This window comes from Microcebus murinus, chromosome 19 (assembly GCF_040939455.1).
Source record: "Microcebus murinus isolate Inina chromosome 19, M.murinus_Inina_mat1.0, whole genome shotgun sequence".
NCBI lineage: Eukaryota > Metazoa > Chordata > Mammalia > Primates > Cheirogaleidae > Microcebus > Microcebus murinus.
Window position 1 is genome coordinate 52,129,106 of NC_134122.1, and position 13,199 is coordinate 52,142,304.

The 13,199-nt window shown below is 43.2% G+C and overlaps 1 protein-coding gene across 1 annotated transcript in view; it reads left to right on the plus strand.

The window, feature by feature from the left end:
* Positions 1–284: 284 nt before the first annotated feature.
* The window catches only part of SCCPDH (saccharopine dehydrogenase (putative)), a 33,524-nt gene continuing 20,609 nt past the window's right edge, over positions 285–13,199 (plus strand). Inside the window, exons 1-3 of the mRNA XM_012751206.3 lie at positions 285–667; positions 3,100–3,212; positions 12,913–12,993. Coding sequence (XP_012606660.3) covers positions 478–667; positions 3,100–3,212; positions 12,913–12,993 — 384 coding nt within the window. The 5' untranslated portion in view covers positions 285–477. The remainder of the gene's footprint in view (positions 668–3,099; positions 3,213–12,912; positions 12,994–13,199) is intronic.

The window sequence follows — 13,199 nt, forward strand, 5'->3', positions numbered from 1 at the left end:
CTGTCGTTAGGTTTTCTCAAAACTCTTTGCGCAACCCGCTCCCCCGGACCCCGCGCGACAAGAATAACCGGCTGCCGCCTCCTCCAGCCTCCCGGACGGCTAGAAGATGAGGCGCCTCGGACGCTCAGAGCAGTGCAGGACAAACGCTAGGAGGGAGCCATGGGCCGCCGCCCGCCCCTGCCAGCCCCAGCAGCGGCCCCGCAGCCCCAGCCGCGGCCCGGCGCAGCCTCCCGGCCAAAGCCCCCGGACCCGGAAGCGGCGCGGCGGCGGCCGGCGCGCGAGGCGGCGTGGGCGTGGCCGTGGGCGCGGCCCCGGCGCGGCGGCGCGCGTGGGGTGAAGGGAGCGCGGCGCGCAAGTGGCGGCGACGGCGGCTGCCAAGACGGAGGCGGTTGCTGCGCCCGGTACTGGGGTCGCTGCCTGAGGCGCAGGCGCCGTGGACTCAGCCCGCCCCGGGCCGCGGCTCGCTGTGGACTCGTCATGGCGACCGAGCAGAGGCCTTTCCACCTGGTGGTGTTCGGCGCCTCTGGCTTCACCGGCCAGTTCGTGACCGAGGAGGTGGCCCGGGAGCAGGCGGACCCGGAGCGAAGCTCCCAACTGCCCTGGGCCGTGGCGGGCCGCTGTCGGGAGAGGCTGCAGCGAGTGCTGGAGCGGGCTGCCACGAAGCTGGGTAAAGGGGGCGGGGAGGGACGGGGCTTCGCGGCGGGCGGCGCAGCCTCCTCGGAGCCCCCGACCCGGCAGAGGACTCGACGTCGCCTGAAACGGGCGTTTCTCCTCCGGGGGCGCGCCCTCCGTCGCCCCCAGCCCTGCATGAGGCCGGAGGAGGAGAGGGATCTTTCAGATATTGTCATGGCTTTGTTCCACCCTCAAATTTAAAAACATTTTTAAAATAATATTTTTTCTCCTCTTCCCCGCTCTCAAATTTCTCCCTCAGTTTGGAAGGCCCTCCTGGCGAAATATAGTCAAGACCTTTCGTTGTCCCTTTCTCTGCTCCGTCCTGCTCCAGAGCAGGGACACCTGTTGGGTTTGAACATTTCTTGTTGTTTGGTCCGATAGGAAAGTCGGGTGTTGTTTCTTCAAGATTGCTTGTACTTCCCTTTGCCTTGTGTTTTGGGGACAGGAGAGAAAGTTTATCGAGTTTTACTATAACGTTGTTGTGGCTTTTGTTTAAAAATTTTTTAAAAGAAGTTTTTTACTTGTAGGAAATATTCGTCATCAAAAAAAAGTTTGTGTTTCTGGTTTGGACGTTTACTTACTCTTTCAGCATTCATGCAGCATATATTTACTGGGTGGTCTTTTCCATGCTACGTCCTGTCCTAAGTGCTGGGGTTGCAGAGTGGGAGAGAAAGGTGACAGACACAGACCCTACCTTCATGGTTGGGGGAGACGTCTAACTTAGGACTGGATAGCCTTTAAATTTGGCTGTTAATTCTCCACCCTGGACTCCTCATACAGACAAATAGCTGTTAAGAGTTCTGGGTGTACTACATTCTTTCTGTTTAATCTTATAATTTCACACAGAGCCCTATTTATAGTGGAGATATAGGATCTTTTCTTTGTGGATATGTACAGAAGATACCATGTAGGCTGGACTCTCCTGTAACTCTTAGTATTGCCACTACCCACACACAGAATCTTAACCAAAGAGTGTTTTGGTCTTTATTTTTCCAAAAGAAGTAATTTCTCTACTAAAATATGTTCTCCTATTTCTTTTTCCTGCTCAACACCATGCAGGTACAGACTAGTTATATACCATTTGTAATGCCCAAATCAAGTTATTGTAGGAAGTACACCTTGACCCATCAAAACCTGCATTGCTCTATTGAGTCAGTTAATTCTAATTATTTCCTATTATAAGCCTACATATTTTTATATAGAGAGTGGTTTTCACACAGAATTCTCTTTTGTTGTCATGATTTCAATGTTAACAAACCCCCTCCATCTCCTATAATTGAATCATATGTAATCATTTAGTAGTTGATGAAAAACTATTTTTATGATATAAATTTCTTGGTGGAGAGGAAGCCAGCACACACACTCATCTACTCAGCATTGAAACTTGATTGTAAAATTGTCATGTTACACAGTGTTATTTACACATTGCTTATGTTAGATGATTTTTTAAAGGTTAGAAATGTTTTCTAGTAACTCTCAGTATTAACTCTATTTTCCTCATAGTGTTTTCCTTTTTTTTTTTTTTTTTTCCTTGAGACAGGATCTTACTTTGTTGCCCACACAGTTGCAGGGGCATCATCGTAGCTCACTGCAACCTCAAACTCTTGGGCTTGGCTGGTCCGAAGGTAGTGAGTTATCTCACGTGATTGTTCACAGTCAGTTACAGATTGAACTCCTTGTTCTACTACTTTCCCCCCTCCTCACTACTGCACTTGACTAGTCTTAAAAAAAAAAAAAAAAAAAAAGCAAACTCTTGGGCTCAAGCAATCCTGCCTCTGCCTCCCAAGTAGCGGGGACTATAGACCCGCAAATTAAAAAAAAATTTTTTTAGTGAGATAGAGATCTGACTGTCACCCAGGCTGATCTTGAACTCCTGGCCTCAAGCCATCCTTCTGCTTCAGCCTCCCAGCCTTTTCCTTTTTTATTACCTGATTAAAAACAGTTTTTTTTTTTTGAGACAGAGTCTTGCTTTGTTGTCCAGGCTAGAGTGAGTGCCATGGCGTCAGCCTAGCTCACAGCAACCTCAAACTCCTGGGCTCAAGCAATCCTGCTGCCTCAGCCTCCCGAGTAGCTGGGACTACAGGCATGCGCCACCATGCCCGGCTAATTTTTTCTATATATATTAGTTGGCCAATTAATTTTCTTTCTATTTATAGTAGAGACGGGGTCTCGCTCTTGCTCAGGCTGGTTTTGAACTCCTGACCTCAAGCAATCCGCCCGCCTCGGCCTCCCAGAGTGCTAGGATTACAGGCGTGAGCCACCACGCCCGGCCTAAAAACAGTTTTATCTTTTGTTTGAGAGGGGGAATCAACTTTCAGTATATTTAGTAATTTGCTGTCACTGATTACTATAAAAAGATCTGGAAGATCTATTAAATAACACTATTCCAAGATTTTCTTTAAATTATTTATTATTTATTTATTTTAGGAAGACCAACACTATTGTCTGAAGTTGGAATAATCATTTGTGATATCACTAATCCAGCCTCACTTGATGAAATGGCTAAACAGGCGACGATTGTCCTCAATTGTGTAGGACCAGTAAGTAATCAACCCTTCTTTGTATCAGAACAAACAATGCATTCATTTCTAGCAAAATCTGGTGTTTTGTATTCTAGAGGAACATAAGGGCAGAGGACAGAAGAGTTGGTTGAAGGCCTTAACCCCATATGGGAAGTTTTTTCTTCTTGTGAGGAGTAGTTATAACCAAAGTCTCCTGAGAGGGGCAGTGACAGGCTGGCTGTGACTCTACTCAGGGAATGTATCCTGGTTTGTTTCTTCATTGGCTGCAGTTATGATAGCCAGACTTTTTTTTCCTATTTTTTACTGTATAGTATGCCCCTGCAGTAAAAAATGTTTGAGTGTGTACCGTCAATATATTTTTTATTTATTTATAAATTATATTCATGTTTTACTATACAAATATATATGTTAAAAATATGCACAAAAGTACTAAAAAGTACTAATTCATTTATTCAATATTTATTGAATGTTTACACCTGGGACACAGTGGTAAACAAAACAGATAATCCCCCCTTGGAGATTACATTCTTGTGGGGGAGACAGAAAAACAAGACAGAAAAACAAGTAGATAGTGATAAATGCTTTGAAGAAAAATGGAGCAGAGAAAGGAAATAAAGAAATTGTCAGTGTTTTTTACATGGATGATCAGGAAAGGTTTCTGTGAGGAATTGACGTTTGATCAGAGATCTGACTGAAATGAGAGAGTTCATTCAGATCTTTGCTGAATATTGGAGGATAAGGTATTCCAGTGAGAGCAGGTGCAAAGGTCCTGAAATAAGAGGACTGAGGAATGTTTGAGAAGCCAGCATGGCTGACCCAGGGAGCAGGGCAGAGAGCCAGAAAGTAAATTGGAGAGATACCCACGAGCTAGGTCTGGTCTTACAGGCCATGGTCAGGATTTGGATTTTCTTCTAAGTGTGACAAAAAGTCATTGAATGCTCCAGAGCAAAGGCATGATCTGATTTAATTTTGAAGTTGTTTGGCTTGTGAGAGAAAAAATAGATAAGGGACCTACAGTAGAATGGTCCAAGCAAGACAAGCACCAGAGAAGTAGTGGTAGAGGTGGTGAAAAGTGGTTAGGTTCAGAGTATATTTTGAAAGGAGAACAGCTTTTGCTACTGGATATGAGAGAGAGATATCAAGGATGACTTCTAGGCCACTGGCCTGTGTAACAAGGTACATGTTGGTTACATTTACTGATCTGAAGAAGCTGTCACAATTTGCATGACATTTGGTTAAGCATCGGAAATATTCATTTTTCTTATTGAGAACAAAAAAGTTTTTGAATTGTTATGAAAGAATAAAATTTTTTAGATTTATCTCATTCTTTTTTTTTTTTTAAGACAGAGTCTCACTCTGTTGCCTAGGCTAGAGTGCCGTGGCGTCAGCCTAGCTCATAGCAACCTCAAACTCCTGGGCTCAAGCAATCCTACTGCCTCAGTCTCCTGAGTAGCTAGGACTACAGGCATTCGCTACCATGCCTGGCTAATTTTTTCTATATATTTTTAGTTGGCCAATTAATTTCTTTCTATTTTTAGTAGAGACAGGGTCTCACTCTTGCTCAGGGTAGGTAGTCTTGAACTTCTGACCTTGAGCAATCTGCCCGCCTCGGCCTCCCAGAGTGCTAGGATTACAGGCGTGAGCCACCGCGCCGGCTAATTTATCTTATTCTTAATGAGCTTAGATTCTATCCGTTGGGTCCATTGCTATAATCAGTGTGTACTGTACACCCTCAACCAGCTCCCTTGCTTTTAGAAAAACCCCAACCCTGGTTATTCTAACACTCTGCTTACTGTTCACTTGAACATGAGTAACCCAGTGTGGCTAGAGAAAAGTACATCCCCATGCTGAGTGGTCACACTTCCAAATGTGTGGTTATGAACTTGATGTGGTGCTTAGCACCTACAGCAATTCTGCTGTATTTCCCTTGGCTATTCCTCCCTACTCTCTGAAGCAGTTTTTTTTTTCTTTTTTCTTTTTTTTTTTTTTTTTCCCTACAGCACTGAAGTAGAATGAAGCAGTTTTACAACTTCCTTTTCCTCACACTTCTAGCATCCCATCTTTCTCTCTTATCTCATGATTTTATTTCTTTTTTTTTTTTCCTGTCTGCCTACCTGAATTGTGCCCTGTACTCTGCCTTAGCTCTTCTTACAAGAGAAAACTGCTCCTGTTCTATTGGTCACGGTATTTGAAGACTCTATAGTTACACATTTTCTTGTTATCAATTTTCTCTCTTTACTGAATTATTTCTATAAGTATTTATGTATGTATGTAGATATGAGACAAGGGTCTCACTATATTGTCCAGGCTGGTCTCAAACTACTGGCCTCATGCAATCTTCCTGCCTCTACCTCTAGAGTCTATCAGCATTTAAATATGTGATTGTATCTCCCATCTTTAAAAAAATTTCTCTTTATTCCACATATCCCTCTAACTATTCCATCTTTGGGGTGCCCCACCCCACCTTTTTTTTTTTTTTTTTTTTTTAGCAAAACTCCTTGAATTCTCATTACTTACTATCTCTACTTCCTCACTTTCTGCTCTAAAATAGCCTTGTCAGGCTTTTATTATCCTCCCTACTCTAATGAAACTACTCTGCCAAGGTCCCATCCTGTCAAATTTAGTCATCAATTCTCAGTTCTCATCTTAATCAAAGCTTTTAACATTTGATCTACTTGATTTCTCCTTGGCTTCTGCATTCTCACTTTCCCCTAGTTTATTCCTGTCCGCCAGTTTCATCCTAAAAGTCTTTGTCAGATTTTTTTTATCCTCTTCCTGCTAAATGTCTGAGGTGTTAGAGTTCAAGCCTTAGAAACTCAGCAACCTCGTTCAAACATTAGGTTGCAGTATACTGAAAATGAGTAAATGAATGAGGATGTCACTATGGCCCCCTCTAGGTTGTGGAACTCTCCCACAGCCTCCTCAGGATACCTGTTGTATCCTATATTTAATACAAGGCTACTTCACATGGCCCATTGAATGTGCCATAGCCAATTCATATGTTAACTATTAATAAAACTTCAGTTTTTTCTTTTTGTTTCCTATAAAAATTAGCATAAATGAAAGTTCCAATATTCACTTCCACACTAAGTAGATCATTTTGTGTATCCCTTGGGGAAAGCACACCTGCTTGGGAGACTGCTGGATTGAACATTGAGAGCAGAATTGCAATTTTGACCTCTAAGCTAATTGGGTTCACAGGGGAGAAATGTCCCCTCTGAGATGAAGGATTGCTACACTGACCCTGTTCACTTATCTCATTCAAGCACAGGATACTAAGCAGAGAAAAATCTAATAACATAATAAAATAGGGATAAGTTAGTGAGAAGTCTCAACATCAGATTACGCAAAAGAAAAATGGGCCAGGTGTGACAAAATACAGTGTAAGGAATGGATGGACTATGGCAAATAGGAAAATGTGCACTTTTTCCAGAAGGAAAAAAAGCTCATTAATACTTCACTGCAGCTTGCCAGTACTTGTAGATGAACTGACTAGCTGAGTCATGAGAAGTGAACCTGAGGCTCTGAGGCTGAGCCTGGAGGATTTGGGAGTTAGCCAGGCAGGCATGGAAGGGAGGGAGGATGTTCCAGGTGGTAGAAGCAAATGCACTGGGCATGAAGCAGCAGCAGTTCGGGGAACAATGGGGAGTTTAGAACTGTTGGAACATGGAATTAAGGACCTGACATGATGCTTCAGGATGTTTTGTGACATGCTAAGTAGTTTAGACTTTATCTTGTATACTATAGGCATTGGAGAGCTGGTGAAGGATTTTTTTTTTTTTTTTTTTTGAGACAGAGTCTCACTTTGTTGCCCAGGCTAGGGTGAGTACTGTGGCGTCAGCCTAGCTCACAGCAACCTCAAACTCCTGGGCTCAAGCAGTCCTGCTGCCTCAGCCTCCAGAGTAGCTGGGAGGTTAATTAACCAGGCCACCATGCCTGGTTAATTTTTTGTATATATATTTTTAGTTGGCCAATTAATTTCTTTCTATTTATAGTAGAGACGGGGTCTCACTCTTGCTCAGGCTGATTTCGAACTCTGACCTCGACCAATCTGCCCGCCTCGGCCTCCCAGAGTGCTAGGATTACAGGCGTGAGCCACCTCGCCGCCTGGTGAAGGATTTTAAGAGTGGATGTATTTATAGGGGTGGGGCAGGAGGAATGGTGACATCTGATTTTTATTTTAGAATAACAATTTAGTATTTCTTTGGAGGTGGGGCGGGCTAAATTGGCTGCAGTGAAACCAGTTAGAGGCTGTTTGTAGTAAATTAAATGAGAGGTTAGCAGGCATCCTCAAACTACAGGCCGTGGGCCACATGCGGGTGTTTTTGCCTGTTTGTTTTTTTACTTCAAAATAAGATATGTGCAGTGTGCATAGGAATTTGTTCATAGTTTTTTTGAAACTATAGTCCAGCTCTCCAACGGTCTGAGAGACAGTGAACTGGCCCTCTGTTTAAAAAGTTTGAGGACCCCTGGGCTATAGTCTGAACTATAGGGGAAAAGGAACTGATTTAAGATGATTTAAGATATTTTTAGGAGATATTTTTGTGAACTAATTTGATAAAAATTTATGATTTCTAGGATAGGCAGAATGAAAGATTCCAGGTTTTAACCTGAGAATTGTGTGGAGAGTAATGCCATTAATAATAAAAAGAATAAATCTGAATGCCATGAATGTGGCACTGTGTTAAACTCTTTGTATTCCCTTATCTCATCCTCAAAACAACCCAGTGAAGTAGGTGTTTTGTTTTTTTTTTTTTTGAGACAGAGTCTCGATTTGTTGCCTGGGCTAGAGTGAGTGCTGTGGCGTCAGCCTAGCTCACAGCAACCTCAAACTCCCGGGCTCAAGCGATCCTCCTGCCTCAGCCTCCCAAGTAGCTGGGATTACAGACATGCGCCACCATGCCCAGCTGATTTTTTGTATATATTTTTAGTTGGCCAATTAATTTCTTTCTATTTATAGTAGAGGCGGGGTCTCGCTCTTGCTCAGGCTGGTTTCGAACTCCTTAACTCGAGCAATCCGCATGCCTCGGCCTCCCAGAGAGCTAGGACTACAGGCGTGAGCCACCGCGCCCGGCCAGGTGTTATTATTATCCCCATTTTTTTTGATGAAGCATTCAAAGCTTAGGTAAAGTGACTTGCCCAAGGTCACACAGCTACTGTGTTTCCCCGAAAATAAGACAGGGTCTTATATTTATTTTTCCTCAAGAAGACACCCTAGGGCTTATTTTCAGGGGATGTGTTATTTTTTTTAAGTACGGTACAGCAGTCTACATTGATTCAAATATAGTTAAGTCATCTTCTGGAACATCATCATCACTCTCCAAACCCCGAATTCCATCCTGAATGTCTTGTGACTCTATTTCGTTTAGAACCATTGGCCCCAATCTCTCATGTCGAGCAATAGAGCTCTCATGGGGCAGATGAGAATGGCTGCTCATCTTTACCGATCTTCAAGGAAATGCATGGGTTGTGCAGACAGGCTGCGTAGCCACGCCCATCACTAGCATCACTAGGTCTTATTTTGGGGGGCTTATATTGCGCAAATGCTCAGAAATCCTGCTAAGGCTTATTTTATGGTTAGGTCTTATTTTCAGGGAAACACGGTAGTATGTGCAGAGAGCCTGGATTTAAGCCCATGCTCTCGACCTGTGTTCCCCAACCCCTGGATGGCGGATCAGTCCCCAGGCTGCCAGGAACCTGGCCGCACAGCAGGAGGCAAACGACAGTGATCTAGCAAAGCCCCACCTACACCCACAGCCTCTCCCCTAGCTCGCATCACCCAGCGAGCCCCTCCAGTGTCAGATCAGTGGCAGCCTCCGACCCTCATAGGAACCGGAACCTCAATGCAGACTGCATGTGCGGGATCCAGATCCAGGTAGGGCGCTCGATGTCAGAGTCCAAGGCCTGATGATCTGACTTGGAGCTGGGGCGGCATTGCACCGCCCCCATCCCTCGCCCCATTCCATGGAGAAACTGTCTTCCACGAAACCACTCTGTGGTGTCAAAAAGATTGGGGACCGCTGCTCTAGACCGCTGTGCTATTCAGCCATTTGTACAGTTTTGTCTGAGAGTCTTCCCTCTTTGAGTCTATCAGAAAAGATGTTAGAAGTGGGACCCAGGCAGGCTGGACTAGAGGCTACACTTCCAAGCATGTGCTAAGAAGCAGAGGTGAAGAAACAGGGTTGGGGGGAAATGATGAATTCAGTTTTGGACTGACCATTCTAATAAAAAACTGCAGATAAGGAAACCTTATCAGTGATCTGACGAGGAGATGAATGATAAGGAGCTGCTGATAAGCAGCTCTGGAGATGGAGGTTGGAAGTCACCAGCACTTCCACTGTCCCTGGTGTTGAAGTTGAGAGTTTAGGTGAGATTTTACACGAGAATGTCTGGGGCAGTGATTCTCCATCTTTAAAGTGTGTAAGAATCACCTGAAAGGCTTATTTAAAATGCAGGTTACTGGAGTCTGCCTCAGAAAGCCTGATTCAGGGGGTCTGGGGTGGGACTGAGTAACCAGCATGTGACTCAGGTAGAATACTGGCCAACTTGAGAAATTTGAAGTAAAATAACCAAGGAACCAGCCAAAGAAAGCTGCAGATGAGTTTTAAAGTAGGTATGTGCAAACCCTAAGGATTACCCAAGACTGTGTCCATTGGGTGCAGAAAGAAAATCAAACTTTCACTTCATTTTAAATCTCAACTTTATTTCTATTTTATGTGTTTATTTTTTTATTATTTATTTATTTTTTTTATTTTTTGAGACAGAATGTCACTCTGTTGCCTGGACTAGAGTGCCATGGCGTCAGCCTAGCTCACAGCAACCTCAAACTCCTGGGCTCAAGCAATCCTTCTGCCTCAGCCTCCTGAGTAGCTGGGACTACAGGCATGTGCCACCATGCCCGGCTAATTTTTTCTTATATTTTTAGTTGGCCAATTAATGTCTTTCTGTTTCTAGTAGAGACGAGGTCTCACTCTTGCTCAGGCTGGTCTTCAACTCCTGAGCTTAAATGATCCTCTGGCCTAAGCCTCCCAGAGTGCTAGGATTACAGACGTGAGCCACTGCACCTGGCCCATTTTATGTGTGTTTAAAATGTTTAGGCCAGACGAGGTAGCTCACGCCTGTAATCCTAGCACTCTGGGAGGCCGAGGCGGGTGGATCGCTTGAGGTCAGGAGTTCAAAACCAGCCTGAGCAAGAACAAGACCCTGTCTCTACTATAAATAGAAAGAAATCAATTGGACAACTAATATATATAGAAAAATTAGCCAGGCATGGTGGCGCATGCCTGTAGTCCCAGCTACTCGGGAGGCTGAGGCAGAAGGATTGCTTGAGCCCAGGAGTTTGAGGTTGCTGTGAGCTAGGCTGATGCCACGGCACTCACTCTAGCCTGGGCAACAAAGTGAGACTTTGTCTCAAAAAAAAAAAAAAAATGTACATTTTGTTCATGTAGTAGTCCATTTAAGTGATTTGTAATTAAATTCATATAGCCAGTAGATGATGGATTGAAGGTGTGAACTTGGGTCTTGCTCCCTTGAAAGCCCTTGTTTGTTCCATTATACCACATTACCTCAGAAGTTAAATTCCTCACTAATTTTATGTGGTTAGTTAATGGCAGGGAAGGAACAACAGTTTAATATATTTCCCTAAGTCCAATAATTTCAGCATCATCTGCCATTCTTAATAAGAGGAGTGAGGCCATGGAGTTAGGTAAAGAGGACAGCCCATTTTACCTACTTGTAAAGGTCAATCCTTGCATTGCCCTAGATTTTAAGTGTTCCTTTACTTGTTTCTTAAAGACTGGAAAAAAGAAATGATTTCCTCTTTTGCTGCCAGGAATGAGAAAAGCAGAGTTGTTTGTGCTTCTTACCCTTTCTTCACAAAGGAAAAGATTTGTCATGCTTCTTTTGAAATGGGACTGAATTCTGACATGTTAGCTATTATACATTAAAATTTTGATTTTATTTAATATTATTTTAATTTAATTTTTAAATTTTTTTAGACAGGGTATTGCTCTGTCTCCCAGGCTAGCGTGCAGTGGTGTTATCATAGCTCACTGCAACCTTAAACTCCTGTGTTCCAGTGACCCTCCTGCCTTGGGCTCCTGAGTAGCTGGGACTACAGGCACATGCCACCATGCCTGGTTAATTTTTCTGTTTTTTGTAGAGATAGGTCTCATTCTTGCTCAGACTGGTCTTGAACTCTTGACCTCAAGCCATCCTTCTGCTTCAGCATGCCTAGGTGTTAGAATTAAAGGTATGAGCAACCATACCCAGCCTAAAATTTTATTTTATTTTATTTTTATTTATTTATTTTTTTTGAGACAGAGTCTCGCTCTGTTGCCCAGGCTAGAGTGAGTGCCGTGGTGTCAGCCTAGCTCACAGCAACCTCAAACTCCTGGGCTCAAGCAATCCTCCTGCCTCAGCCTCCCCAGTAGCTGGAACTACAGGCATGTGCCAGCATGCCCAGCTAATTTTTTCTATATATGTTAGTTAGCCAATTCATTTCTTTCTATTTATAGTAGAGACGGGGTCTTGCTCTTGCTCAGGCGGGTTTTGAACTCCTGACCTCAAGCGATCTGCCTGCCTTGGCCTCCCAGAATGCTAGGATTACAGGTGTGAGCCACCACGCCCAGCCTAAAATTTTTATTTTAATTCCTTCAGTTTGAGCAACAAATAATTTGGGAGCTCTAATATCATACAGGCTCAGAATATCTACTCTGTTCAGTATTAAATTTATCTTCCACAAACCTTCTCTTCCTGGTTTTTGTTTGTTTTTATTTTGGCTAATAGTACCACTAACTTTTGGCCCCCATGTCCAGCCTACCTAGTCAAGAAGTTCAATCATTTCTGCGTTTTTAGAACTATATATCTCATCCTTAGTACATTCTGCCACCTCCTTAGTCGTTCATCCTTTCTTACCTTCCTCTAGTTTCATTTTCCAGTACTACAGGCAGAGTGATATGTCTGTGCCATAAATCTTATTCCACTGTCCTGTTTAAAACCCTCCAGGAGAGCCTAGTAAGCTAGAAAAGATAAAGTTCAAACTTACTAGCATGGCACTTTGTCGTGCTTCCTGATCTGGCCCTAGCATTTCTTTCCAGACTCATCTTTTGCTATTTCCTGCTTAACTGCCACATGCTTCAAGTAGCAGAATAGTTCCCCTTTCTTACACCTTTACATATACTTTTTCCTTTTTCTGGATGTTTCTTTTTCTTGGCAAACCCTTATTCTTCTTGAAGATTCAACTTAAGTAAATCACTTTTTCTATAAAACTTTGATTTTTTTCTTTAGTTAGAGGTAAGCATATATTCCCCTGTAATTCCATCATGTTATTATTTGTTTACATTGTGAAAGGTGGTATACTGCAGTTATCTTACTTTCTCAGTTTATCTTTAGGCTACTTTACTTTTTTTTTTCCCTGAGACAGGATCTCACTCTGTCACCCAGGCTAGGGTACAATTGGCGTCAGCCTAGCTCACAGCAACCTCAAACTCCTGGGCTCAAGCAATCCTCCTGGCTTGGCCTCCCAAAGTGTTTATTAACATTTGATTTCAGCTGGGCGTGGTGGCTCACGCCTGTAATCCTAGCACCCTCAGAGGCCGAGGCAGGAGGATCACTTAAGGTCAGGAGTTTGAAACATTTGATTTCTAAGATTAAATGGCATTTCATTCATTTAAACTTGTCAAGAAAGAGTAACCTGTTGGCTTTCTTTTCCTCCCAGTATCGATTTTATGGAGAACCTGTAGTAAAAGCATGTATTGAAAATGGAACCAGTTGTGTCGACATCTGTGGAGAACCTCAGGTATATAAAATGGAAAGGAAAAAAACATAGAATTAACAACACATGATTTTCTTATTAATGAAGTAGAAAATATTTAGTGTAACTTTTAGGCATTTAGAAGTTGACGGCTCCTTTCTAGTGTTTAGAGATGATATTTCTATGGTATTCCCATGATATCTTGAAGGAGAGCACTATTGGTAAGATTTTTAGCATCAGTTTTCTTGAAT